Source organism: Amphiprion ocellaris, chromosome 18 (genome assembly GCF_022539595.1).
Source record: "Amphiprion ocellaris isolate individual 3 ecotype Okinawa chromosome 18, ASM2253959v1, whole genome shotgun sequence".
In the NCBI taxonomy this organism is placed as follows: domain Eukaryota; kingdom Metazoa; phylum Chordata; class Actinopteri; family Pomacentridae; genus Amphiprion; species Amphiprion ocellaris.
Window position 1 is genome coordinate 14,997,194 of NC_072783.1, and position 27,752 is coordinate 15,024,945.

General features: G+C 39.2%; 1 protein-coding gene across 1 annotated transcript in view; it reads left to right on the plus strand.

Annotated features, from left to right (window-relative positions):
• The window catches only part of dnah9 (dynein, axonemal, heavy chain 9), a 248,565-nt gene that overhangs the window by 89,304 nt on the left and 131,509 nt on the right, over window positions 1-27,752 (plus strand). Inside the window, exons 33-42 of the mRNA XM_023276189.3 lie at window positions 1,424-1,580; window positions 2,612-2,716; window positions 6,964-7,121; window positions 8,960-9,098; window positions 12,590-12,877; window positions 23,520-23,730; window positions 23,826-23,953; window positions 24,392-24,500; window positions 26,134-26,281; window positions 26,838-27,012. Coding sequence (XP_023131957.2) covers window positions 1,424-1,580; window positions 2,612-2,716; window positions 6,964-7,121; window positions 8,960-9,098; window positions 12,590-12,877; window positions 23,520-23,730; window positions 23,826-23,953; window positions 24,392-24,500; window positions 26,134-26,281; window positions 26,838-27,012 — 1,618 coding nt within the window. The remainder of the gene's footprint in view (window positions 1-1,423; window positions 1,581-2,611; window positions 2,717-6,963; window positions 7,122-8,959; window positions 9,099-12,589; window positions 12,878-23,519; window positions 23,731-23,825; window positions 23,954-24,391; window positions 24,501-26,133; window positions 26,282-26,837; window positions 27,013-27,752) is intronic.

Consider the following 27,752-nt stretch of genomic DNA (forward strand, 5'->3'; position numbering starts at 1 on the left):
CTAGGAATTAAAATGAGCGAGAAATTGAAGAAAACAGGGGTGGTCTCGTAATTTTTTGCATGATTGTAGAACCTGTCTGACAAAATGAAGTCCGCCAAAAGATCTCAAAAAGCTGCGACAAAATGCTGCAATCCAAAGGAATTCAGGAACAGAGGAGAAATAAAGTAATTGACATCCGTCAGTCTGGAAAGGGTTACAAAGCCATTTTAAAGCTTTAGGATTCCAGTAAACCACGGTGAGAGCCATTATCCACAAATGGAGATAACGTGGGACAGTGGTGTACTAAAAGTTACACACCATTTCAGAAAAAGAACATCATAACAGTCAAACATGGTGTTGGGAGTGTGATAATATGGGGCTGCTTCGTTATTTCAGGACCTGGACAACTTGCTGTGATTGATGAAACCATTAATTCTTGGGTTCTGGAGCAGGACAACGATCCAAAACACACCAGCAAGTCGATTTCTGAATGGCTTAAAAAAAAACAAAATGAAGGTTTTGGAGTGGCCTAGTCAAAAAGTCCGGACTTGAATCCAACTGAAATGCTGTGGCATGACCTCAAAAAAGCTGTTCATGCTCAAAACCCCTCCAGTGTTGCTGAATTAAAACAATTCTGAAGAGTGGGCCAAAAACTCATTGCCAGTGTTGAAGAAATTTCACTCTTAGTCCTTTGAAGTTTGCTGTAGTGGAGTGTTTATGGGTATTCTGGCATACGGTGGGCTTACCAATGCAGAGCATGAATCTGTGAAGGTAAGCCGACTCAGAACATTTTCAGAGTCCACATTTTATAGGGATGGTCAGAGAGTGGGTCAGAGGGTAGGGAGGGGGCCGCATGTAAATACAAGGGTGAATAGTGGTTCATTTGCGTATGGTTGCTAATCAGTAACAGAGGTAATACAACAAAGAACAAAAGGTACCTGAATCAAGAGGTCTGGCAGACAAATACAAATAGCAGCAAAATGACAACAAAAGGAAAGAGCGGAGTCTGATAGACAGTCACAAATAACAAAAGATGAAAGAATTGTGGATAGATAACCATAGGAAATGGAATAAAGGAGTGACACGTGACACTAGAAAGTATCTGAAGCAAAAGATGTGTGCTATTTTCTTCATCACCAGTAATAGAAAATGCTTGATTTCAGTTGTTGCTGCTGAGGGTGGCCCAACCAGTTATTAGGTTTAGGGGGCAATTACTTTTTCACATAGGACCATGTAGCTTTGAATAGTTTTTTTCTCCTTAATAAATAAAATTATCATTTAAAAACTGCATTTTGTGTCTCCTTAGACTATCTTTGATATTTACATTTGTTTGATGGTCTTAACCATCAAAGTGGGAAAGACATGCAAAAAAACCCCAAAGATTTGAGAAGGAGCAAATACTTTTTCACGGCACTGTGTATGTGTGTTTGTCCACTACATTTAGATGCTACATCACCCTGACCCAGTCCCTCCACCTCACCATGAGCGGAGCTCCAGCGGGACCTGCAGGCACAGGGAAGACTGAGACAACCAAAGACTTGGGTCGAGCCCTCGGCATCATGGTGTATGTGTTCAATTGCTCTGAGCAGATGGACTACAAGGTGGGAAAGCATGCATGTGCACACGTATCTAAATTCAAGCCTGGACATGAAAGTAATATGCATTCACAGCAGCCCAGATTATGCATGTTTCTTTTCAACTTGGTCTTTGTCAGCGATATGGTATGCGTTTGTCATTAAAGTTGTCAACCCACCTTTATGCCCTTCTCTTTTCATCTTTCTTCTTTTCATCTTGTTTGCTTTCCCCTTGAATGAAGAGCTGATTAATTAAACTCTGACTGTTTCTTCTTTACTAAACCTTTTCAAAACACGCTCCCTGTATCCAGCTCCACCTTGCTCTATAATGCATATATTTTCCTGCTCACACCTTCTGCATATAGAGTGGTCAAGGGAGACATAAGCATAATGCTGTGATCCACATGTTCCTGTTTCCCCAGACAGCAACATCGTTACAGTATAGTCGTATGGCAGCCCTGGCTATGCACTCCTCAGTAAGATGTGTATAGAGAAAAGTGCTAATAAACTCCATGAGGTACACACAAACTAGTAGTTGGCTTCAGAGCCCCACACTGTTACTCATGTTCAGTTACACACATAGAGGCACACACGCGCATGCGCGCGTGCGCACAAGTTAAATCAATCCTCCAGTCAGCCCCAGTTTGCGTCAGAGAAGGATTCCTTGGCCCTGTAATTGGAGAAAAAAGTCAGCTGCCTGCTTCATCCTGGTCCAGCTTCTCTCAGGAGAGCTGTTCACCTGCCCTGAAGTTGATGTGAGGGGGAAGCTAAAATGTGGGTGTCAGACATTTTAGCTTCCTCTTTTTGCCATCAATGTCTTTTTTATAAGTGGGAGGCCTTGTTTTTCTCCGTGATTATTCACTAACTCATGACTGTCTATGGTAACTCTGATAAAGCTGAATGTTTTTCCATATAACTTTTGTCTAATTGCCGACACGTCTCTGTCTGCCTCAACATCAGTCAGTCAGACCAGGTCTCCATGGTGAGCCTGACACACTTGACTTCTTGTCCCAATGTGTCCGTCTGAGTATTTGTCATTCTGTCTGTCTGTCCAAAAGTCCTGTGGGAACATCTACAAAGGCCTGGCTCAGACTGGGGCATGGGGCTGTTTCGACGAGTTTAACAGGATCTCTGTCGAGGTGCTGTCTGTAGTGGCTGTACAGGTAAGAACAAGCACAGTTCTTCCAGTTCTTTCAGGCACTCCCAAAATCCCATTCAGGTCAAGACTTCATAGCGAGGGCAGTAGGTTTGTGTGGCAACCTGCTTGGAGCTAAATTTGTGTGTTTCCATCTTATGTATGAAGTGCTCTATCTAAATCAAGTTGTGGTGAAAATAAGCCCTTGAAATCAGCACTGCAGAAGTAAATAGGCCCTTCATCATCACTGAAAGCATAAATTGCTTCAACTATAAGGCCAATCCACCAAGACTGCCACCTTTGCACCTTAGAGCTTCTTCATAATTGGAGTCTCCTCAGATCTGATTTGGGAGTTGAGGGTTAAAAACCTCCTCCCTTGTGCTGGTCATGTTGCTCACATCTTGCGGCACTAATAACTCTCAATGGACGAACTCCAAACTCTCAGAGAATGGGTTTCAGTAATTTGAGTAAATTGCTGTTTATTCCGTGTTTTAATTTGCAAATTGCACTTGTAATTAGGGCTAATTTTCTTTTGAATTAATCATCTCAGTGAATTAGCAAGGCTTCCAGTATTTCCAGATTTAACTAGCATGTATAATGCTTTATAGTTGTTTAATTTACATCATCAACAGGATAAAAATGAAAAATGGGTTTGAAACTTTCAGTATCCATTTTTTTAAGGACTACATAAATGGATAAATGCCTCTTAGTTACATTTTTAACTGTTCACCTTTGAGTTGCTGCTTCAGAATTAGAATTTTTAATAGAAAAACAAGCAAAAAAATACAGACTCAATATTAAAATTTTCCTTTTCTATGTTTTGTGGTTGTGGTTGGACTGTACTATTAGCACTCAAGTTGTGAACACTTCAGACCATGTTTGCTACAACAATGAATAAATTCATGAATTAAATACATTCATAAATAAATGCTTAAGATGATATATTGTCCATAATTTTTTAAAATAATGTTGTTGTATTTATTAGTTTATAACCATTCATTTATTTATCAATTCATTCATTTGAAAAGTCATTAAAAATCAACTAAGAGATAATTATCCATTTGTGAAATGGCATGCAGGGCATTGGTTGCTTAGTTAGGAAATACTGTAAATTCAGCAAATGGACATGTGATAGGAACATGATGAATCAGAGAATGAATGTTGTTCCAATCAGGAAGTGATACGGATGTCAGTTGTTATTGTTTTAAATTAATCTCAGTTTCTGCACTGCTCGATTCCAACACAGCCCTGGAGTTTTCTAGCTGAAATTGGGGTGGAACTGCTGAGTAGTGTGCACTCTAGCCATAAACATAGCCAAAGTTATGCATTTTAAAATGAAAAAAAATATTAGTGTGGAGCACAGATGTTTAAGTACAAAAGCTCTAAATGATTCTGACCTCACTCTCATTTTGCCCCACAATTTGACATCTCATGCAAACCAAATTGTCCTTGAAAGTAAAACTCAACTGTGATGAAGACAAAGGCTGTAACGTAATTTTTTAGACTCACCAATAATAGATGTAATCACGATTTTGACAAACACAAACGCATATAAACACACACACACACACGCATGCACACACACACACACACACACATTTTAGCTGTTTGGTGGTGACATCATCAAGAAAGCTCGTGTTCCAATTGCACATTAGCGAGACGTTCTCCTGTTTTCAGGAGTCCGTACTTGTGCACTTGGTATTGAGAAACGGCCAACGCAGTTCAAGCAATGCTGTGCACCGCGAAAACAGGCCAACGTTAAAACAATAGCTCAGTTATGTATTTCTGCATAGACGGACACCCCCCCGCCCACGGGCACACCCCACACTGTGAGAAACACTGGTTTAGATGTAGTCTTTTATTTATTATTGCATTATTATGGGATCTGCCACTTGATGTACTGTCCAATCTTGTACCAGATGTTCTCTGTTAAATTATTACACCAGTAGAATCTCAGATACTCCATTTTTTACATCATGGAGCTTTCTGGATGAAATGAACAGATCATTCTGGCAGTGTCTTTACTTTTATTCTACTCCTCTGTCTCAATGCCATCCGTAACACATAAAATTTAAAAAAAAAGACTTCACATTCCCTACACACTGAATGTTGTATACTCTTGGTGATCTACAGTAGCTAGTGCTTGATAACAGGACTCTTTTGAGAAATCAGCCATATTTTGTTTGTTTCAGTTGATGCTAGCTTTTCTGCTATCTTAGATCAAACAGATCCTCTCTCTGTGGTCTCATAAGTCCCTCTGGTGTATTCAAATCCTGCCTGCTGTTGCCCATGAAACTATCTTCATGCATGCGCAATACTGTCAAAACAATATGTATACACTTGATAAGGACGCTGATTATGATCATGACGATAATGGAGATAGAGCCCCTCAAAGGATTATTATTCACTGCTTGACTTACAGTCACTTCTTTGCCCTTCTCTCCATTTTTCTTTAGCAAAAATGAAAGTCAAGCAGTCTTCCTCCGTAATCTGTGGAAGTCAAAAGTACTTAGAGAATTTTAAAGTGCCAGAAGAATGAATAGGTGTTACGTAGTGTAATGAATAATAAATCACGGTGGTTTCTACATAAAGAAGTAGACTTTGAGAACAGAGAAGCATCAAACTCCTGCTGTGACAGCTGGCAGCCCACTCCAGCGCTCAGCCTGCCTCGGTGGAGCCAATGCCGGGCCATCCCTCACAAAGGCACACACACCTAATCCATCCTCTTAAAGTGGGAGCAGCTAGAATCGTATGGTGCCATAGTCGGCTGCCGATTGGTCCCGCTAAGAAAGGTAGCGGGACCGGATCTACATTAAATAAAGCAGAGACAAACAGAAGGCCGCCAGACATGACAACATGGACATAAATCGGCGAGGTTCTGCCTCTGTTTCAGCCAACACAGATGTATACTGTGAATATATTGCAGCTGTTAACTTCAGATTGTATATTCAAGAAGACAAACAAAGACTACAGCTGGACCCCACTGGATCACACCTCTTGCAGTGGTGCCTTTCTTTCTTTTTTAAAATGTGTTTTTGGTGTTTTACTTCCCTTCGTATCCCTGTAGGATAGCGGTGGTGAGCCTGTCATTTCACATAAAAAACAAGCTGCAGTGATGTTCTCATGAAAACCTTCATTCTACTTTCTTGTGCTGCAGCTACCCTGTTTGTTTTTGCGTTTTTCTCCTTCTTCTCCCTGTTGTGTTAGGATGACTGAGTGATCTGTAGCCGAGTACTCATCCATGAAGAGATGTTCCTCCTCTTTCCAGCTGTCGACTCGCTATGCTCTTTTACCATTCGCATGTTAAATTCATAAAGCCTCTTACAGGCTGGGATTCAGAGTTTTAGGGCAAGACACACAAACACACACACACACACATGCATGCACGCACACACACACACACACATGCACGCACACACACGCAGAGAGAGAGAGAAAGTTCATTTCTGATATCTCATTCAGTCATAATGTAGACAAGCGGAGCCTTGATAGTTCATTCATCCAGTGAACCTTTGCTGATAGCACGCTCATATTATTGATGAAATTATGTCTCCTTATAAAAAAAAGGTGCATGTTGCATAACGATTTGACAGGCTGTTACAAATTGACTTTGGTATTTGCATAGTGATATTAATAATATGCTAATTAATGTGACTTGCACTTTTAAAGCATGTTTTAGGAGTGTTAATGGGCAGTTTTTGAAATTATTTGGGACTGGAATTGTTTAATATTAAAGATATGCCAAATGTAGAGCCAAAGTTCATCCAAAACTATTTTCAGCCATCCTGGCATTATCACTGTCACTCCAAGGATGAAAACCAAGGATTTTGGCCACCCCTTGTCTTTCTCTAGTCTTACCAGCTGGTTTAATCTTAAATTAGAGTTTTCATTTGCGGTGAATTTTTCACTTCCAGCAAGAAGAAACCTGTTTGTTAAAAATGTACAGCTACAGCTGCTCATCTCACCTTGACACTAGTCCTAAAAACTCCATTAGCTGCTTCTCACATAGCACACCCAACTTACATATTTGGTGAAACCGAAAATCAGCTTCGCAGCATTGTCATTGTGAGCATGTTCTCTTATGTACAATCTTGCCTGTGGACTCCCAGGAAGTCCCTGTGTGCAAAGAAAATGAAAGCAGTGAATGTGATTGGCCATTCTCACGAAAATAGATCATTCAGACTTGTTTTTCATTTAACCAACAAGGTTCATACTTTTTGAGGTCCAGTCCTTAAAATGACAACTCGTTCAGCCCTGTATTGTGTTCACATGCAGGTCAAGAGTATCCAAGATGCTATCCGGGATAAGAAGCCAAGGTTCAGCTTCATGGGAGAGGAAGTGAGTCTTTGTCCTTCTGTGGGCATCTTTATCACCATGAATCCAGGCTATGCTGGCAGGACTGAGCTTCCTGAGAACCTCAAGGCTCTGTTCAGGTAGGTCAACAAACCTTCAGAAAGCTGATTGCACCAAAAGCATTTTTTGTCAGCTGAAAAAGCCAAACGATCATTTAACTAAATATTATTGATGCTGTATGTATATTTTTGACCCAGCAGATTTTAGCATTTCTGCAGAAGATCTATGACAAATTCACTAAAGAGTCATAAGGTGCTGCTTCTTTCTTCTTTCTTTAGCCCATGGCGATATAAAACACACCTGATTGTGGACACTGACATCTGTGTCTCATCAGCTTCTGATTCATTGCAGACCTGATTTTGGTGATTCTTGGTTGACTCTTTACCATCCTGACCAATTGTCTCTGAGCAGCACCATGCACTTTTTACTTAAAAACAAATGTTTGCACAGATGATTTTGGGATCTGGTGATACTTTGAAATGGCTTTAAGTGTTTTTTTTTTTACTTTTTAAGTCAATCATTTGTTTTTCCAGTGTAGAGTTTTTGACTGAGTCTAATTAGTGTTTCAAATGGTCTCTGTTTAAACTGGCTCAGAGGTCAGAAGCTGTAGTCAATCATAAACTTTCAACTAAGAAAATGTGATTACCACAGCTTTATAGCTCACCAAAACTGATTCTTCATTTTGCTGTATGTAGATTTTTGACACAGCAGATTGTATTACATTTCCAGAAGACCTTTAGTAAACCCAAAGAACAACATTACATGCTTGTTTTTGGGACAAAGACAAGTGTGTCACCATCATAGAAAACCCAGCAGTGTAGGAGTCATTGGAAACTTAAGACTGACGTGATATTTATGGTTTTCACAAGTGTATATACATTTCTGTTCACAGCTGTAATTTCAAGTACTGATCAACTGTAGCTGGCTGCAACTTCCCTGGTAGATTCAAATGAAATGGTCATCCAAGCATTTGTTTTCTTATTAACATTGTGGTTGTCCAAGTCCACTGGTGCAGACATGAAGAGACCCGTGCTTGTTCAGTCGTTGTGCAGCATTTGTAGAATATGTATAATTAAACAGTTCTTCTGCTTGTTGATATGATACAGATGTGATGTTTAGTCACAGTAGTATTTGAACCTCCCCTCCTCTACTGTACCTGAAAGGTTGGGTAAAAAGTGACAGTGACACAGATAACATTTTATGCAAAGCTGAACATTTTTTAACTCTTGGTGACCATAAAACAAATGCTGCATGTGCAACCCTCAGCGCAGAATAGACGCCAGTGCCTCGTCATGCTGCCTGCACTTTTACCAAAAAGTGGGGCTCCCATCACAAATAATTGAAAAAATAAGCTGCTCAGAGGTTGTAGTTGGTGTTGTTACCCATAGTGAAGGAGATTTTGAAAATGGTAACACAGATAGTGGAAGCTAAAGAAAAGGAATGATTGCATTTAAATTGGTCATTTGGTGTTTTGTCCGAAGTGGCAAACAAATGAGGCTCAAGCAATTGTTCTGCCAAATAGTCCACAATACTAGTTTCAAATCCACCTGAAACATATACCACATGATTAGAGAGTGAGAGGGAGCAGGTACTCTCTGAAAAGTAGACCCACCTGAAGGGAACATAGCTGAAGTGAAGCATAACGTACTGGAGAAGAGCTGTGTGACTTAGTTGTGATGGTATTTATATTTAATTGTGATGGATTGCGATATGTATCAAAGTTTATATTATCCTGCCTTTGGCTGTGTGTGTGTGTGTGTGTGTGTGTGTGTGTGTGTGTGTGTGTGTGTGTGTGTGTGTGCTCTCAAAATAAGGTAAAATGCATGTTTAGGTTAAATGATGCGTTCCAAGTGAAAAAAACATTGACTTATACTGTAATATGATAATGAACTAAGTGCATTTTTATGTTTGCCCACAGACCTTGCGCCATGGTGGTGCCAGACTTCGAGCTGATCTGTGAAATCATGCTGGTGGCTGAAGGCTTCATTAACGCCCGGGTCCTCGCTAGGAAGTTTATCACTCTCTACACACTGTGCAAAGAGCTGCTGTCCAAACAGGTACTGCCTGCTGTGTTCTGTGGGACACATCTGATGGCCGCAGATATTTCCACTTCAAAGCTGAACAACTGACACAATGTTCTTTTCATAATTGAGGCTTTTGATAAAGGAATGACTCAAAGGCAACACACAAGAGCCAATTTTTTTAACTTAAACATCTCAGTGAAGTATGATGTGCATATGAATAGGAAGCTGCAGGGAGTTGGAATGTTATTCCATCTAAAAATTTCTTTAATCTATGCTGACAGTTTTGTTTTCAAGGACAGTAGTTTTTGGGTTCACCTCTTGGTCACTGTTTTGATGCAGAGGTGTTGACAGGAGGAGCAAAAGTGATTGATTCTGTGATTCTGTATGTTCTGCATAGAATTTACTTCCTGCAACCAGAAGACAGAACAAAACAAAAGATAGACAATACAAAAAAGAAATACTGACCTGTCTTAAATTTCCAAGAATAAAATTACAAAAATGTAGGTGTCTGACAAGTGTGACAACTTAAAGGAAACAATACAAATTCAGTTCTTCGTTTCTGCCAAAGGGCTCCACTGTGATTAAAGTGTGGATCCAGTTTGACTCTCTGAGGAGCAGAGATTTTAAGACTTATTGATGCAGCTCTATTGTGCAGGAAACCCAATTTTTTCTCCTACATTTGGTGTAACGTTCATTAATGTTATAGTCCAGTCCTGAAGAAAATCACTTTTGATGTCTTCATTGTTTACGTTGAGATTATATTCACATGATGCATATGTCTATAATCATTTGTTTACTTAAACTGACATGATACAAACAGCGGGAGTGGTGGTAGAAGTGGTCTCACACCTCTTTTTTGCCTCAGTGCTCTTTGCCGTGTTCATCCATCCATGCTGTACATGGCAGCTTCATTATTTCCCCAGACATCCAGATACCAACCAGTATTCTAGAGCTGACACTATTGTTTGGCAATTGTCTGTGTTTTCACATCATCCTACGGTATTGTCATTATGAGCGATTGTCTATAGACAATTTTAAAATACAGACAATCTCACGGCACAGCTGCTGTCATTGGCCTGCAATTGTGCTTCATTTCAACAGACAATGTGGTGATCATAAAGTGATAAATTTATCTGCAGCAACAGCTTGGCTTGGGTCACACGTGTCTTACATTCCTGATGGAGTCACACACATCAGCTTGAATCAAGCAGTAGCAGCTGGCATAAGGAGATTGGAGATATTGGCTTTTGTCACATTATACAGCACATTGTCAGGAAAGGATCACTTTAATTTCAGGAGCAGAGTCACTTGTGAAGATTAACAGTGATCACCAATCGAATCAGTGATAAACAACTGATTGCCTGTTGTCAAAAGCTTAGCTAACAATAGAACTGATCAACAAAACATGAAGCAGCAACAGATCTGATGAGCAACTTTCTAAGAAAAGCAACGACAAAATATCATTGATTCTAGTTTCTGCAAAGTCAATTGCTGCTTTTTGCTGAACCAGTCAAAGGACATAACACAGTCATATAGTGAACGACCAGTGTGACTAAACACACCAGTCACACACACAAACACAACACAGAGAGAGAATAAAACGGAGTATTCACTGAAGGTGCAGCACTGTTTACATAGAAACTAAATTCAACTGTTCAGCCACTAGCTCAAACTTAGGGCACTGAACACGCCCCCAAAAATCAAAGATCATTTCAGCTATCTAACAATGGAGTCAAGTGGATTCCCAGTGTGTTAAAATGAATCTCTTGGCTGTGATCAGTTGTTACTTTACTTAATTGATGCCATTTCCTGAACACATTTACAGTTAATAAAAGTACATATCCATGTGGAGAAAGTTGTATGAGTAGAGTTTTTGGAGAGTTTTCTGGGGCCCTGAGAGTGGGTGATCCTTCCTGAGGCGGAAATGTATTTCCTACAGCTACTAATAGAAAGAAATATCATTAGTTACAGAAGAAATATTTTCAAAATATAATATTGATGTAAGAAGTTACTTTAAAGGCCATTAAGCTTGCTGTAAAGTCACTCCACCCTACCGATAAGTTCTATTGTCCCATAAGTCCCACTATGGAGATTATAGAGAAATTATACAGAGCTTGAAATGTTGAAGGAAATTAATTAGTGTTCAAGTTTTTTTGTTTTTTTTTTGTTTACATATCTGAACATGGGTATGTGTAATGAATGTTTAGCGTTATTTTTCCTTATGTTATTCATTATAAAATTACAGTCCCAGTAACACTGTCCTGATACTTCAGTGTAAGTTGAAAGCAAGTTCTACATTATATGAATGCATTTCTTTTTTTTTGGAACTTGTTTTATTTATAATCTTTAGTGCAGGTCACATCATACAATTACAGAAACGTTTCCAAAAATGTAACAGGTACAATGTAGATATACTGACTATGGTACTCCTTGTGTTCATGAAATAAAGACATACAGTAGCCAGGATCACAATGAAAAGAAAAGCTCAATCGGGTGTAAATGAACAAACCAAAAGTCTATCTTGAAATATAGTCTTGAATTGAAGACCATTTGTCCATAAACAAGTCTGTTTTCATTTGCAGTCTTGCAGTTATTTGCTCCATAAGACACACCTCTTTCAGTTTGCTCTTCCATTGAGCAACAATGGGGGGCTGAGGCCTAAGCCAGGAGACCGTGATCATCTTCTTAGCGATTAACAGTAATATTTTTAATTGGGTGATATTACACTTTGATCTTAAGTTGTCAGGAAGAATTCCCAGGATTATGAATTTTGGTTCCAGTGGAATTTCCAGACCTAAACATTTTTTTATTTCATCTTGTATATCTTTCCAATAGTTTGTTAATTTTGGACAATCCCAAAATACATGAGTGTGGTCTCCCACAAGACCACAGCCCCTCCAACATTGGTCCGAAGTTCTGCCAAACTTGGATGTAGCAAAGGGAGTTCTAAAAAAATCTAATTTTAGTTTTCCATTCAAACTCTCTGAGTACCGGACTGTTTGTTATTTTGTGTCCATCCCGTAATGTCTGCTCCCAGTCTTCATTCTCGATATGAATGCATTTCTAATGTATAAATGCAATACTGATGACCGCTTCAGATGCGTTCTAAGAAGAAATATGAATATTATTGCCTAAAGTGACAAGCTGGTTAACATTTTTTTCTGATTCTGCTGTCCATATGAAGTCAATAACAAGTTTGTTTCTACAAATGTGATTTGGTTAAATATGATACTTAACCATAGTAATAACATAGCAACTTTACATTAATATTTAAGCTTCTTAATTAAGTACGTGTAGCCAGTTTAGCTCAGTGAAAGCACTGTGGCTCAACAACTGTTGTTTTAAATGTGCTGTATAAATAATGATGGACTTAACTCACCTCCTTTTTGTTTTGTTTTTTTGTTCTCTAATTTGAATTAGTTAAATATGACTGCGCCAGTTAGGTTGTGAAGGAAGATATCAGCAGATGAAAACACCCATATCTTCTCCCCAGTTTGCTGACATGTCTCTGGCCTTCACTGCAGGATCACTATGACTGGGGCCTTCGAGCCATAAAGTCAGTGCTGGTGGTGGCTGGTTCTTTGAAGAGAGGAGACCCCGGCCGAGCTGAGGACCAGGTACTAATGCGAGCTCTGAGAGACTTCAACATCCCAAAGATCGTGACTGATGACATGCCCGTGTTCATGGGGCTGGTAGGAGACCTTTTTCCTGCCTTGGACGTCCCCAGGAAGCGAGACCTGGACTTTGAGAAGCATGTGAAGGAGTCTATTCTGGACTTAAAATTACAGGCCGAGGACAATTTTCTACTCAAGGTACAGTAAACCTGATAGTCCTCATGCTTGTTTGCTGTAGTTTATTGAATTGAATTTTGACTACAGATGAAAAAATGACGGTCCCATGTGAGTGTAAGTTAGTCACTAAGCCATGGATGAAGGCAAACATAATCACAAGGTGTCTGAGAGGTTAAAACAGAGTCCCCAAATGGGGGCTTCATCTTTAACAATTTCGACAGATATTACAGTTGTACCACTGATTTAGATTTGTCTTAGTTCTTTCCAAAAGCTATTTACCACACGTCATAATGTTCTGCCGGGAAATTCACATTAGTGTCAAACTAGTCTGCAGCATCTGGATGAATTGGGCAAATATTGCTGAAAGCCAGTGGCTGCGATGAGAGTTCAGGTGTCCAAGTTAATGACCTAATTCTAGTCATTATATTACATACTGATACACACACACAGGCAGACACACACACACACACACACACACACACACACACACACACACACACACACACACACACACACACACACACACGCACACACACACACACACACACACACACAATAGAAGCCGTTATATGTCAGAGACAGATGTACGGAGGACCAGGGGAAATAAGTGCAATCTGCCTCAGGTCAAATAGACACGGGAACCACATAATAACACTCCATCAATGGAGGCTGGCGCTGCACCATGCCACTTAACCCTGACATTGTGAGAGACAGCCACAGAAATAAACAAAGAGGAGGAGAAACAGAGAAAGAGAGGGAGAGAGAATGGTGGAACGGTCAATAACAACCATCCACCCCCAGAGCCTGAACTTTTACTGTCTTTGTTTGTGCAGCCAACCTTTTGATTTCAGACAACGAGCTGAAGGGGTGGGGGGGCAGGCGAGGCGAGAGGAGCCGCATACCTTTAGCGTTAGCCTGTGCTAGCATTAGTTCTCCCCACATCAAAGCTGTAATCAGCCAGGGCTTTTGAGAGTGTAAAGCCGCCTGCGCTCCGGCTGAATGGATGAGGAGAAGGAATGGCAAAGAGCCCGGTCGATAGCATCGATTGGGCTTGCCATCTGTATTTTTGAGTGGAAGTGTGGAAGAATTCTCTCATTCTTCCTTTTTCTCTCTATTATTCTTTGTTACACGCTCTGCTGTGTCATCTCACATACTTGCATTGAAATGTTACACCACAAATCAAGGCAATTTTTACAGTGTTTTAATTCACCTTCAAAATTGTAAAACCAAAAAAAGATTGTGGGGTAACTGTGTCAAAAGACAAAAGAAAGGCGTATCATTTCCACATTTCTATTATTTATTCAGTTATTCAGACATTCCAGTTAATAGAAAATTAGCATTTTCAGTAGACCATTGCATTTTAATGCAGAACACTGGGAAAATATCCACCTCAGATAAACAGAAGATGAGAAACATGTAGGGTCTTGGAACAAATTAGAACAAATTAGAAGAAAGTGGAAAAAGATCACACCCCAGACGTAGTTAAAAAGAAATTATAGATTAAGAATTGGAGAAGCCAAAATATTGAGAATGCTTTAGAAAAAATGGGTGATGGGAATTTATGACACTGTAACTACAATTGCTGTAAACCAGATTCAACTCTCTTTACATTGTACAGTAGACTATACATATATCATACTGTGTAAATGTTTCATGCCCTAAAGAATACTGAAGATCCTTTGAAAAATAATGTAATAAATACCTTTTATTTACATACAGTGCAAGTGGACTTACAAAAACTTAAACCAAATCAGTATTTGCCTTTAACCCTCTGAACCCATTGTCAGATTTTAAAGGCATATTATCTTTTAAAAATTGCCACAATGACACCATTTCTCAGAGCCAAACACTGTAAAACCAGAGAGAATTGTCTGATTTTCAAAGTCCTTAAACAAATCATGTGCCAGAACTAACAAAATCTTTATTGTGATTTGATATATGAAATTGTGATATTTCATCAAAGCCACTTTATTCTGCCTCATTTCTGTCTCCAAAAAATCAGTTCTCTTCAGAAGAAAGCCAAATTCAAACTGTATGTAGTAAAATATTGTATGTAGAACAAGCTGCTTTTTTTTTGTTTTTTTACCACTATTGGTAGCATCCAATGGCATTTTGAAAAAAAAAAAAAAAAAACTGTTTCCATAGAGGTGTAGGACTTATTGCAATGAAAAAGTAGCTTGCAGTGTGTAAAAATATGACAGGACCAAAATCCACCTAGAATCTGTTTTGGGATCAAAGGCTGGTTAAAACAGCATGGAATTGTTACACCTGTGTACAGATGTTCAAGATATTTGAACATCTTGGAGAACTTGTCTCAGTTCTTCTGTGGATTCAGTCTTTCTCACTGTCTCCTGCCGCTTCATGGAATCCCAGACTGACTACAAGATGCTGAGATCAGAGGCCTGTGAGGGTCACACCATCTGTTCCACAAATCTTTGTTCTTCTTGTGGCTGAAGATAGCTCTTTGTGACTTGCTGTACATTTAGGTAGACTCTAGCAATTTAGTCTTGCACTTCCATAATGTTGTAGGATTGAAAAAAAAACTTTTAGTTGTTAGTACTGAACACTGCACTTCCCATAATGCAACTCAAAAATGTGTTATGCTTGATCTTCCAGCTGTCATAAATGCACACTTTTTTTTTTAGCTCCTTAACCCCAAAACATTCTTTCTGTTGGAGCTTCAGGTTCAATCCAATGTAATCTTAATGACCTCATGTGGGGGATATTTAGGCTTTTGAAAGCTGTGCAAAATATGATGCAGATCCTATGAAATTGTGAATGACATGAATATAGATAAATACATAATTACTTTGTTAAGTAATACAGCCTGCTTACCTACTTCTTTTTACTGCAGCACTTTTTTAGTGTCAGTGTTGGTATCCATTATTTATTCTGTCATTCAATTCTAATCTCATTTTCTGTTATGACCTACAATACAATGCAATACAATACAATACAATTAGGGCTGTCAAAATGTATGCGTTAACACGGATTAATCCATTATCATGATTAATCTGATTAAACATTTTAATGCAATTAAGGCATCTGCACCACAGAATGACTCAAAATCCCTGAAACGTTTCTGGCAAAGCATTTCGAGCAATTTGTCCAAGTAGACTTATCGTTGCGCATGTGCATGTTGCATGTTGCAAATGGGCAGTTGATCTTATCTTTCTGTCTGGTAGTGGCAGAAACAATCAACTCAAAATGGAAGATGGTAAATAGTAGGGTCCGTAATCCGTGTATGGTTCGCTCATTCATTTTTCAGTTTCAAAATAAAATCTAAAAAACCAATAAACCACGATTTTTTTTTTTTGTTATTCTGTTTTTAAAACCTGAATGTAAGAATGTATTATTTAACTAATGAAAAAAACACAGTGTTGGTTTTTTGCTGTAGCTTTTTAAACCCGAAAGACAAAATACGGCTGTTGTTTTATTTTGTAGCAACACCGGAAGTCACCGAGGAAGAACAGTTTAGAGCTGGTCTGGACCGTGAACACATCTAGAATGGCTGTCCTCGAGCCCTTATCCTATTTCATTCTCTTTAAGAGTGGAAAACCCACGCAGAAATCATGGAGCTCCACGTTGTTCTGTGAGAGTCAGGAGGTTCTGCATGGAGAGCAGTTTAAGAAGATCAATCATGTGTCGATGCTGATTTGGAGAGAGCTGGAATTTGTTCTGTTAACCAAAGATGTTATTTTCAGTGCCATACTTTATTAACTGTAGAATGTTACGTTCCACTTCTGTGTGTTTTACAGTCAGATCCCACATGTGGACGACAGTTTATGATGGGATACTGGTCATCTATTGGTGCCGCTGTTCCAGTTTAACTGGTGATAGTTTCCGTCTCCAGATGTTTCTTCCTCAGATTCATCCCGACCAGAAATATTAAATATTAAATATTGTGTGTGAAATAAAGATATTTGATAAAGAAGACCTCACCGAAAAACGTCGGTATCACTACTTAATAAAGTCTATAGCCATGTAAATATCACCTACAGACAGTAAAAAGAAATGTGCTGGCGAAATTTAAAAAACAAACACATATTTTTATAAAGGGTGAGAGGAAACGATGGAATCCAGAGATAAAATTAGAGACCACAGTCTGACTCATCATGCCACTGATCAGTCCGATAAACATCCTCACAAGGATGTAAAAAGGATTACAAAAATATAACACAAACTACCTGCGTATTATAATCACTCAGACTGTACAGTACTGGAAGTATTCTAGTCTTCCTCTGCGATGTCTTTAAACGTATCTTTTTGCCATTTCTAAATCAGCCAGAGTTTTTAGAAAGTCACAGCTCACACATATATTGTTTGTTTTGACCAGATGGGATCCCTTTACTTCCATTTTTATTTAATATCGTCAACGGTTAACGTGCTCTAAAATGACGGTTCGGACGGAGGACTGAACGTGTTTTATTGTTTTCTGAGCGACTAGTTTTAACAACATGGTCTCAGTTTGTTCTGATGTATTTTACCAGATCCAGCTGACGTTCTGCTGCGTGTTGTTCTGATGTATTTTATCAGATCCAGCTAATGTTCTGCTGCGTGTTGTTCTGATGTATTTTATCAGATCCAGCTGATGTTCTGCTGCGTGTTGTTCTGATGTATTTTATCAGATCTAGCTGATGTTCTGCTGCATGTTGTTCTGATGCATTTTATCAGATCCAGCTGATGTTCTGCTGCGTGTTGTTCTGATATATTTTATCAGATCCAACTGATGTTCTGCTGCATGTTGTTCTGATGTATTTTATCAGATCCAGCTGATGTTCTGCTGCGTGTTGTTCTGATGTATTTTACCAGATCCAGCTAATGTTCTGCTGCGTGTTGTTCTGATGTATTTTATCAGATCCAGCTGATGTTCTGCTGTGTGTTGTTATGATGGAAGGCTGCTGAGGCTCTCAGTGTTTCTGAGAACAAACCCGAGTTAAACCTGAAGTTCTGCTCTGGATCTGTTCCACTTAACTCAGACTAACACACAGCAGTGGACGAGCTTCTATGTTGTGGGTTTTCTTGGTGAGACATTAATTAGTTTTGTGTCTCGTTATTAACCAGGCAGCCTGTGTTAAGTTGTGATTATCCCCAGTTAACCTGGGCGTGTTTCCTGAACAATCACCAGGTGTTAAACACCTGACAGGATGACAAAGATCTATGTGGATGAAGCGGGACGTTTATCGGACTGATCGGTGGCATGATGAGTCAGACTGTGGTCTCTGATTTTATTTCTGGATTCCATCGTTTCCTCTCACTGTTCATAAAAATATGTTTTGTTTTTTTTTATTGCGACCAGCACATTTCTTTTTACTGTCTACAGATGTTATTTATATGGATATAGACTTTATTAAGTAGTGATGTCGACATTTTTCGGCAGGTCTTCTTTATCTAGTATCTTTATTTCACACACAGCCAGATCTGGTCAGGACAAATCTGCGACGAAACATCTGGAGATGGAAACTATCAACAGTTAACCTGATTAAACTGGAACAGGTCGGAATCGCCAGAGTTTTTCATATTTTAATACTTAAAAATACTTACTTGGACTATTAAAGCAATTTTGTTCACACTGAGATCATGAGCTTTCAGTGTGATGCGTCCACTTCCTCTAAATAAGACAAAGATGTGTTCGTTGTTTTCAAAGTACGTGGTGCTGAGTTTGGGACAGAGAAGTGAAGTCAAGTCGCCACAAGTTATGACTTTGACTTCCGGTTCTGCCGGCAGCTTCCAAATGGGAAAAGGCTTTTTCTCTTGTTTAAACCTTAAAATTTGTAAAAACGCAGCATTTTTTTCTTTCTCTACTTTTTGTTTTTCGAATTTAATTTTTAGACGAAAAAACAAAGCGATTACTTGTTTTTTCTCATTTTATTTTGAAACGGAAAAACGAATGAGCGAACCACACACGGCTTGTCCGTGTATACAAATTTTTAAAAATGCTTTGATCTTAATTTTATATTAAGAAAAACAAATAAATAAAATCAGTAAGAAACAGAAACAAAAAAAGGTCAGTTTTTTCATTTCCTGAGACCGGATGTGGTCATCAGCAAGTGTGGAACCAAACAGAATACGGAACATTAAATATCAGAGTGAAATCATCAGGATATGAATGAAACACAATAGAGTGTTCTGTTTTTGTTTTATTTTTTAATCTTATGGAAATGTTTGTTTTCCTGGTTGAGGCTACAAACCATTTTACTGCCTTAGATGGACAATAAAGTTTATTCTGTTTTTTTCTAAGGCATCATTAGCATTAACATGAGCTCCATGTGACTGTTGTAGAGAAAAAAACTGTCTGAAGCAAAGAACAGAGATAATAACTCAGAACTGAACTGAGAGATTAACATTCATCAGTAACAGTTCTGTGGAGTAACATAAACGTAGATTTATTTATATCTGCTGATCATTAAAACAGCAGTTATCGATCCGTTGTGATTGATCAGCTGTGACCTGCAGGATACTTAGCTACAGCTAACAGTTAACTAGTTTATGATGCAGACTAACCTGATTTAGCATCAGCGTTAACACTAAATCAGGAAACGTAACCTCAGATTTACACAACATTTTTAAAACACGATGTTAGAACATGTTTGTATCAGAGGTTACAGTCTGATGTTAACTTAAAGTAACTTCAGCCAGGAGAAATGGACAGCATTATCACAGATACACTATATTGCTAAAAGTATTCGCTCACCCATCCAAATAATCGGAATCAGGTGTTCCAATCACTTCCATGGCCACAGGTGTATAAAATCAAGCACCTAGGCATGCAGACTACTTTTACAAACATTTGTGAAAGAATGGGTCGCTCTCAGGAGCTCAGTGAATTCCAGCATGGAACTGTGATAGGATGCCACCTGTGCAACAAATCCAGTCGTGACATTTTCTCGCTCCTAAATATTCCACAGTCAACTGTCAGCTGTATTATAAGAAAGTGGAAGTGTGTGGGAACGACAGCAACTCAGCCACCAAGTGGTAGGCCACGTAAACTGACGGAGCGGGGTCAGCGGATGCTGAGGCGCATAGTGCGAAGAGGTGGCCAACTTTCTGCAGAGTCAATCGCTACAGACCTTCAAACTTCATGTGGCCTTCAGATTAGCTCAAGAACAGTGCTTCATGGAATGGGTTTCCATGGCCGAGCAGCTACATCCAAGCCATACATCACCAAGTGCAATGCAAAGTGTGGGATACAGTGGTGTAAAGCACGCCACCACTGGACTCTAGAGCAGTGGAGACGCGTTCTTTGGAGTGACGAATTGCGCTTCTCCATCTGGCAATCTGATGGACGAGTCTGGGTTTGGCGGTTGCCAGGAGAAGGATACTTGTCAGACTGCATTGTGCCAAGTGTAAAGTTTGGTGGAGGGGGGATTATGGTGTGGGGTTGTTTTTCAGGAGCTGGGCTTGGCCCCTTAGTTCCAGTGAAAGGAACTCTGAATGCTTCAGCATACCAAGACATTTTGGACAATTCCATGCTCCCAACTTTGTGAGAACAGTTTGGAGCTGGCCCCTTCCTCTTCCAACATGACTGTGCACCAGTGCACAAAGCAAGGTCCATAAAGACATGGATGACAGACTCTGGTGTGGATGAACTTAACTGACCTGCACACAGTCTTGACCTCAACCCGACAGAACACCTTTGGGATGAATTAGAGCGGAGACTGAGAGCCAGGCCTTCTGGTCCAACATCAGTGTGTGACCTCACAAATGTCCTTCTGGAAGAACGGTCAAAAATTCCCATAAACACACTCGTAGACCTTGTGGACAGCCTTCCCAGAAGAGTTGAAGCTGTTATAGCTGCAAAGGGTGGACCGACGTCATATTGAACCCTATGGATTAGGAATGAGATGTCACTTACATTCATATGTGAGTCAAGGCAGGTGAGCGAATACTTTTGGCAATATAGTGTATGTATGTATATATATATATATATATATATATATATATATATATATATATATATATATATATATATATATATATATATATATATATATATATATATATACACACTATATTGCCAAAAGTATTCGTTATCATGACACAAGGCAAAGAAAGTTAAACTGAAACGGGAGACATGTTGAGTTATTGTTAATTTCACAACGTCCTTATAAACTTACCTGTCGGCAAGCTTCACTCAGCCCACTCCTGTAATGTTGCCTGGCTGTAGTTTACTCCTGTATGTTACTGAGAAGACAGTGGAGAGAACTGAGGATTGCATGGAGTCAGAGCTCCATGTATTGGACAGATGGCACAAGGACGTCATTCTGCTTAACAGTTAACAGCATTTACTGTTTTATGAGACATTAAGAATATATCGGCATTTAATCGGCAAAACTCCGGCCGATGATGATTATTTTGTAAAGGATTCATAAATCAGTCGAGCCCTACTGGTCCGTGTATATTTTGGTAATTGGATTTTCCGTTCTGAAACGAGTATTGAAAAACAAAAAACGAGTGGTTATTTGGTTATTTCGATTAATTAATTACATCGTAAATAAAGAGTTAAATAAATTAATGCATTTAATCGCACCTTTCTCAGTTCCCTAATTTGTACATCGGTAACGCTGATGAACACTCCAGCCCAGTAGGTGGCGGTAATGAACCTAACGTCTGTTTGTAGCATACGGTCTACGGTCTGCAGCTGTGAAGAAGATCCATAGGAGTGATGTCAGCACAGTGACCAGTGAAGGAAGATGAGAACACATTGTGCTTGTTGAGAGGAAAGTTTTCTTTTAAAAATCTTCCTCATGGCAGCTTGGATAAAAGTGTGGTTGTGTGCAAATTGTGCAACAAGGAGTTTTCTGATCACGGCAGCACTTCAAGCCGACATTATCACCTCAATGCAAAACATGTTGCTGTTTGCACCAGAGCTAACATTAGCTAAGACAGTCCTGCTACCGGCTAACGGTGTAACCATCCCAGAATAGACCACTTTAGAAGACACTGAAAGTGCTTCAGTTTACAAAAAAATCATAAAATGTTGACTATAATCGCTATGATTGAGTTTTGAGTTTGCAGTAATCTGTGAAGGTAGTAGACATTCAGAAGGTAGATTTTATAGTCCTGCTGCTGGTCTACAAAGCTTTAAATGGTTTAGGACCAAAATACATCAGAGACTTCCTGACTCAGTATAAACCAACCAGACCACTCAGGTCATCTGGATCAGGTCTTCTATTATTTCCCAGAGTGAAAACCAAACATGGAGAAGCTGCATTCAGCTACTATGCTCCACATATCTGGAACAAACTTCCAGGTAACTGTAGATCTGCTGAAACTCTCTGCACATTTAAGTCCATTCTGAAGACTTACCTGTTCTCAGCTGCTTTTGACTAAATTCTTTTAAGTTACTTTAAATCTTATTTTTTGACAAACTCTGCAGTGTAACTTTTAAAATGTCCTTATTTCCTAACTTTTGTTTTTGATCCTTTTACTCTTCTGCATCCTTAAATTTTAATGACCTTTTTAATGATTTTATAAATGTGTTTTCTTTTGTTTTTCTTTTTATAATTGTGTTTTCATCTGCTGTTTTAATGTCCTTGTGAAGCACTTTGAATCGCCTTGTTGTTGAAATGTGCTGTATAAATAAACGCGCTTGCTTGCCTGCTTACAGATGAAAAATGCACATAAATAGAAATGAAACATTATTGTGGTTTAAGTTATTACACTGCCAAAGGCGCGGAGCCTCAGCAGAGTAATAAACCACCAAAATGACTGTCTTAATAACTTAATTATAAACTTCTAATTCATGAAAAAATATTTTAGTTTACAAATAAAAATTTATATTCCTAAAAAAAAGAACCGTCAAAATTACACCATTTATCAGACCCTGAAACTCTGAAAACAGAATGAATCTGTGGATTTTCAACTTTCTGAAGGCCCTTGAACTACCTATGCTTTTGTTATGTGCCATACAATGGGAAAACCGAACTAAATCCAGGCATTAAATCATCAAAATAACTTTTTTCTATATGTCAAATTTGAAAATCGTATTAATTTCATAAATTTTAAATTATAAACACATATGTCTATTCATTGATTGAACTGTCAACCAAAATTAATTTGGATTGAAAATAATTACTTGTGTCAAATATTGCTATTTGACAAAAATGCAATTAATTGCGATTAATTAAATACAAGGGCTGTAATTAATTAGATTAGTTTTTTTCATCGTATCCCACCACTATATAATAGTCTACATTTCCTATCATTTTTATGTAAAAATGAATTCCCCCTGATTTAATATTGATCACTTTTGGTCTCCATCAAGGAAGGCATTGTACAACTCTTGATTAATATGTTCCATCCAATATAATTTCCTGTGTAAAATAGGTGGAGTGGCCCTTTAATTATGTAAACACAGAATACTGTGGGTGCACATATCTGTCGTTCCAGAAGACCACTGCTGTCATTTATTGTATTCTGTAAACAGTGCTCAGAGCTGCTGTGCTGCACTGCACTGCATCACACTACCCTGTCATTCTGCATCAAATTATACTCACCATAGGCAAGAATATTAAGGATGAGATAAAATAGACAGAATGCTGCAGTGTATATGAAATGCAGTGTTATTGTGGAGGAGTTCTTTGTTTGAAATTCATTTTGTAAGTCTCCTCTGTGTGATACACAATGAAGAACTGAAAATGTTGCATTCTGTGTGTGTTAGGTGGTGCAGCTGGAGGAGCTGCTGGCAGTGCGTCACTCAGTGTTTGTGATAGGGAACGCAGGCACTGGGAAGAGTCAGGTGATGAGGTCACTCCAAAGGACCTATCAGAACATGAATTTGCGGCCTGTGTGGGCAGACCTTAACCCAAAGGCTGTAACCAATGACGAACTTTTTGGCATCATCAACCCAGCAACCAGAGAGTGGAAAGATGGTGATTGCTGACTCCTTTAGATACGCTATTTTATCAACACAAAGGGTTTAATGAGCTGTTTCTAATATCCATAATGTGACCTCTTCTTCCTACAGGCCTGTTCTCCAATATAATGCGTGAATTGGCCAATATTAGTCACAACGGGCCTAAGTGGATTGTTCTGGATGGAGATATTGACCCAATGTGGATTGAGTCACTCAACACAGTCATGGATGACAACAAGGTGTGAGCAAATTGAGTCTGTGTGTGTGTGTGTGTGTGTGTGTGTGTGTGTGTGTGTGTGTGTGTGTGTGTGTGTGTGTGTGTGTGTGTGTGTGTGTGTGTGTGTGTGTGTGTGTGTGTGTGTGTGTGTGTGTGTGTGTGTGTGTGTGTGTGTGTGTGAATAAGCTGAGTCTTTTATTCAGTATCAGAAAGAAATTTTTACTCTCTGTTGTTCACTAAATGAGCATTCAGATAAAAAAAAAGTGAAATGTGATTGACTCATCACTGTTGTGAGTAGTAAACTATGTGCACTCTCTGGATGAGAATAAATGGCAGTGTGTACACATAATGCTAAGAATAATGAAAATAGCTGAGGATACAAGATGACATAATAGGAACACATTCTTTTTCAATACTATCTATGCAGACTATATGTAAATATGTTCCCTCCTTTTGCTAGGTGCTGACTCTGGCCAGTAATGAGCGGATCCCTCTGAACCGGACCATGAGGCTGGTGTTTGAGATTAGCCACCTCCACACTGCTACCCCTGCTACTGTGTCCAGAGCAGGTAGTTTTTGTTTTTGTTCCTTCCTTTTGTTCTTTTCTATCAAGCAGCTACAGACATTGTGGAGACCAACACATTATTTTTGTCAATGTCATGTTACTCTATTTGCTTGAGGTGTGAATAGACACACTGCTGTCGCACTAATGGTGGCAGAATCAACATTGTGGTGTGCACATGCACAGTAATCATCGAAAGTGTAACATGAAGTTAGAAAAAATCAGTTCAAGCACATTACACAACTTTTGCTGCTTAATACAAAAGGAGTACTTGCATGGTTCTCACTTATACACATATTCTACAAGAGATGTCTGTCTGATTGCACATGAGTTGATCTGATTTAGGTGTTTTGGGATACACTCAAGTTTGTTGATATGAACACTGCACACATGCACAGTAAAATGAGCTAGGAACAGGACAGAAATTCTGAAAAGGAAGATAAATGAATATGCTCAAGTTGTAATATTGACATTTAAAGTGAGCCGCTCATAGAAACAACTCGTGTAGAAAATAAAAACTCTTGGTTTCAGCTCGGCTAAATCTGAACAAAATTTTGATGTAATTTTTGGCTACACAGCTGTCTGAGCTGCTGCGCTGCAGTAACTAAGTGGAAACCAGAGGCGTCTCGGGGCAATAGCCGCCGAGCTACTATCTACTGTAGCCTGAATGTGAGGTCTTTAGGGAACATCAGTAATTGTAGCGTGTATCGATAGGCAAATGTTTAGCAGGTGGGGAATTTTGAGTGCAATTTGAAATATTTATAGATTCTGCAGTGGATTCAGGTGAAGATTATTTTAAGTCATATTGTGATACAGATTTGTATTTTAACTGCAATGTAGCACAGCACTGAAATGAAAGCAGTGCTTTATGACAGAGCAAAAGAGATTTTCTCTCTAAAATCAATGAATAGTTGTGATAAATAAGCTAATTGTTATCTCAGTATTGATCAAAAATAATCATGATTATTTTGGCATCATCTTACAATCCTAGTCGCCAGTTTGGAAATATTTTGCCTACAGCACCGATGATGTTGACCAAAAACAGACATTCTGTTGACAGTGTCTTGCAGTTGTTGCCACTACATCAGACTGCGTAACTAGTCTATTTGACCATTCAAATCATCACCAAAAATGCTCTGTCTGGTAAGATACGTCTGAATGCCTTTTAAAGGAAAAACAACTATTTTTGGTGACTTTGGTAGTTTTACACTGTTGTGGCATTTTAAGATTGAACAAATGATAAAATTAGATAAATAGGATGTGTGAAACAAATTTAAGAGCTAAAAAAGATAAGATCGGAAGACCTAACATGTCAACTGAAGTTATGAGTACACAGAATAATCCTGTTGAAAGCAGCAACCCAACTGAAACCTATGGAGCCCATCTAAGGCATAAGACAGGAAGTTCATGCCCTCTCTACGTCTGCACTCGTGAGTTGAAACCTAGGGCATGCTGCGCCAAGCAGAAATAATGCCAGCTGTACAGCTTCAGTTCATAGACACTACATGATGGTTGGGGATGGGGTGTGGTTAAGTCTATAACACTTTTTTGCCCCAGGACCCCAAGACAGATTTATTGGACCATGCCGTAGTATGATTACAGAATTTGCCAAAGTCCGATTTTGCTTGTTCTTCTTCCAGGCATCCTGTACATTAACCCAGCAGACCTCGGTTGGAACCCACCAGTTTCTAGCTGGATCGACAAGAGAGATGTCCAATCAGAGAAGGCCAACCTGACCATACTGTTTGACAAGTACCTGCCCTCCTGCCTGGACGCTGTTAGATCAAGGTAACAGCTCACCAGCAGCTCTGAGCCACTCTGATATTAAGCACTTGCAGTCATGCTGTGACGCAGGATGTTGGGGTATGACATAACACAGGGAGGAACTGTGCTAAGTGGGCGTGTTGGACCGGGGCAAACAGGGACTGACTCAGAAGAACGGGATGCCATCTTGCATTCTGTCCAGGACCACTCGCCTCCTCCAACACCTCCATCACTACTGTTATTGGAGCAGACAACAAAAACAGGAAGCAGAGGAGTGAGACAGAGAGGAGGAATATTTTGTCGACAGTGTGAAGCCAAAAATCCCTAAAATGCACTACTGTACCATAGCTCATAAATTTGTCATCTGGTTTCTTGGAAGTAAACAGAAATTTTAATTAAATTAATCAAAAAGCTGTGTTTGTTCTGTTACATCTGCAAAAAATGTGCACACAATTCAAAATTACAAAAGGTGAAAACATAATTTGCCATTTTATTTTATTCTGTTAGCACAAGTTAGCACAGAAAGCATATAAACAGTAATGCTTGAATACTGTGATTTAATGTGTCTGTCTTTGTCCAGGTTTAAGAAAATCATCCCTATCCCTGAGCAGAGTTTGGTCCAGATGCTGTGCTACTTGCTGGAGTGTCTTCTGACTCCAGAAAACACTCCATCAGACTGTGCCAAAGAACTTTATGAGCTCTATTTTGTCTTTGCTGCGGTCTGGGCCTTTGGGGGAGCCATGTTCCAGGACCAGGTACTGCATGGGCCTCTGGGCATGTGAGAGGCTTACTAAGTGGTTGCATAAAGTGGAGAAAAAATGAGGACATAACTGAAACAGCTGAATGATTTCTTTTTCTCTTCTCATAACTCATTCCTGAAAGAGTTTCTTGCAGTTGCATTATGGGTATTCCTTGGTATTGTTCAAGCCCCAATGGCTCTTAGGCAACTCAAGTTTGTGTCTCTATTTATGAAAAGTCATTTGAATGTTATTTTCAGTCGAAGAAATGTCATTTTTTTAAAAAGGGAGAGATCTCCATCTGAGAATGAAGTGGACTTCATTCCCGCTCAACAACACACAGGCTGCCTGAATTTAAATCAGCAGGAGAGCCGTGGCGAGCGGTTGCTAAGCAATCCAGTTAGTGCCGTACAGTAAGCGCGTCCATCTAAGTTATGGGATAAAACTGCTCTCCCCTTGGTACAAATGTACTCCACTTTATTTTCCCATCACAGATGCATTTAAATGCTAAGTGGTTTTATTGACTGGAGAGTTGGTAGTGAATAGAGGAGACAGGTACCAAGGGGTAGGGAGACAGAGAAGAAGGCGAGGAACTGCCAGCCAGCAGGGGATGAGGCTACCTCACTGTTTGAATCACACAGATGGATAGATAGGCCTGCCATCTCTTATTTTCTACCCTTCAACTGCTGTAGCTGTTTCTCTATATTGTTGCCATTTATTTGCCCTCTGGTTTGTATTCACACCAGCATAAATCAAAC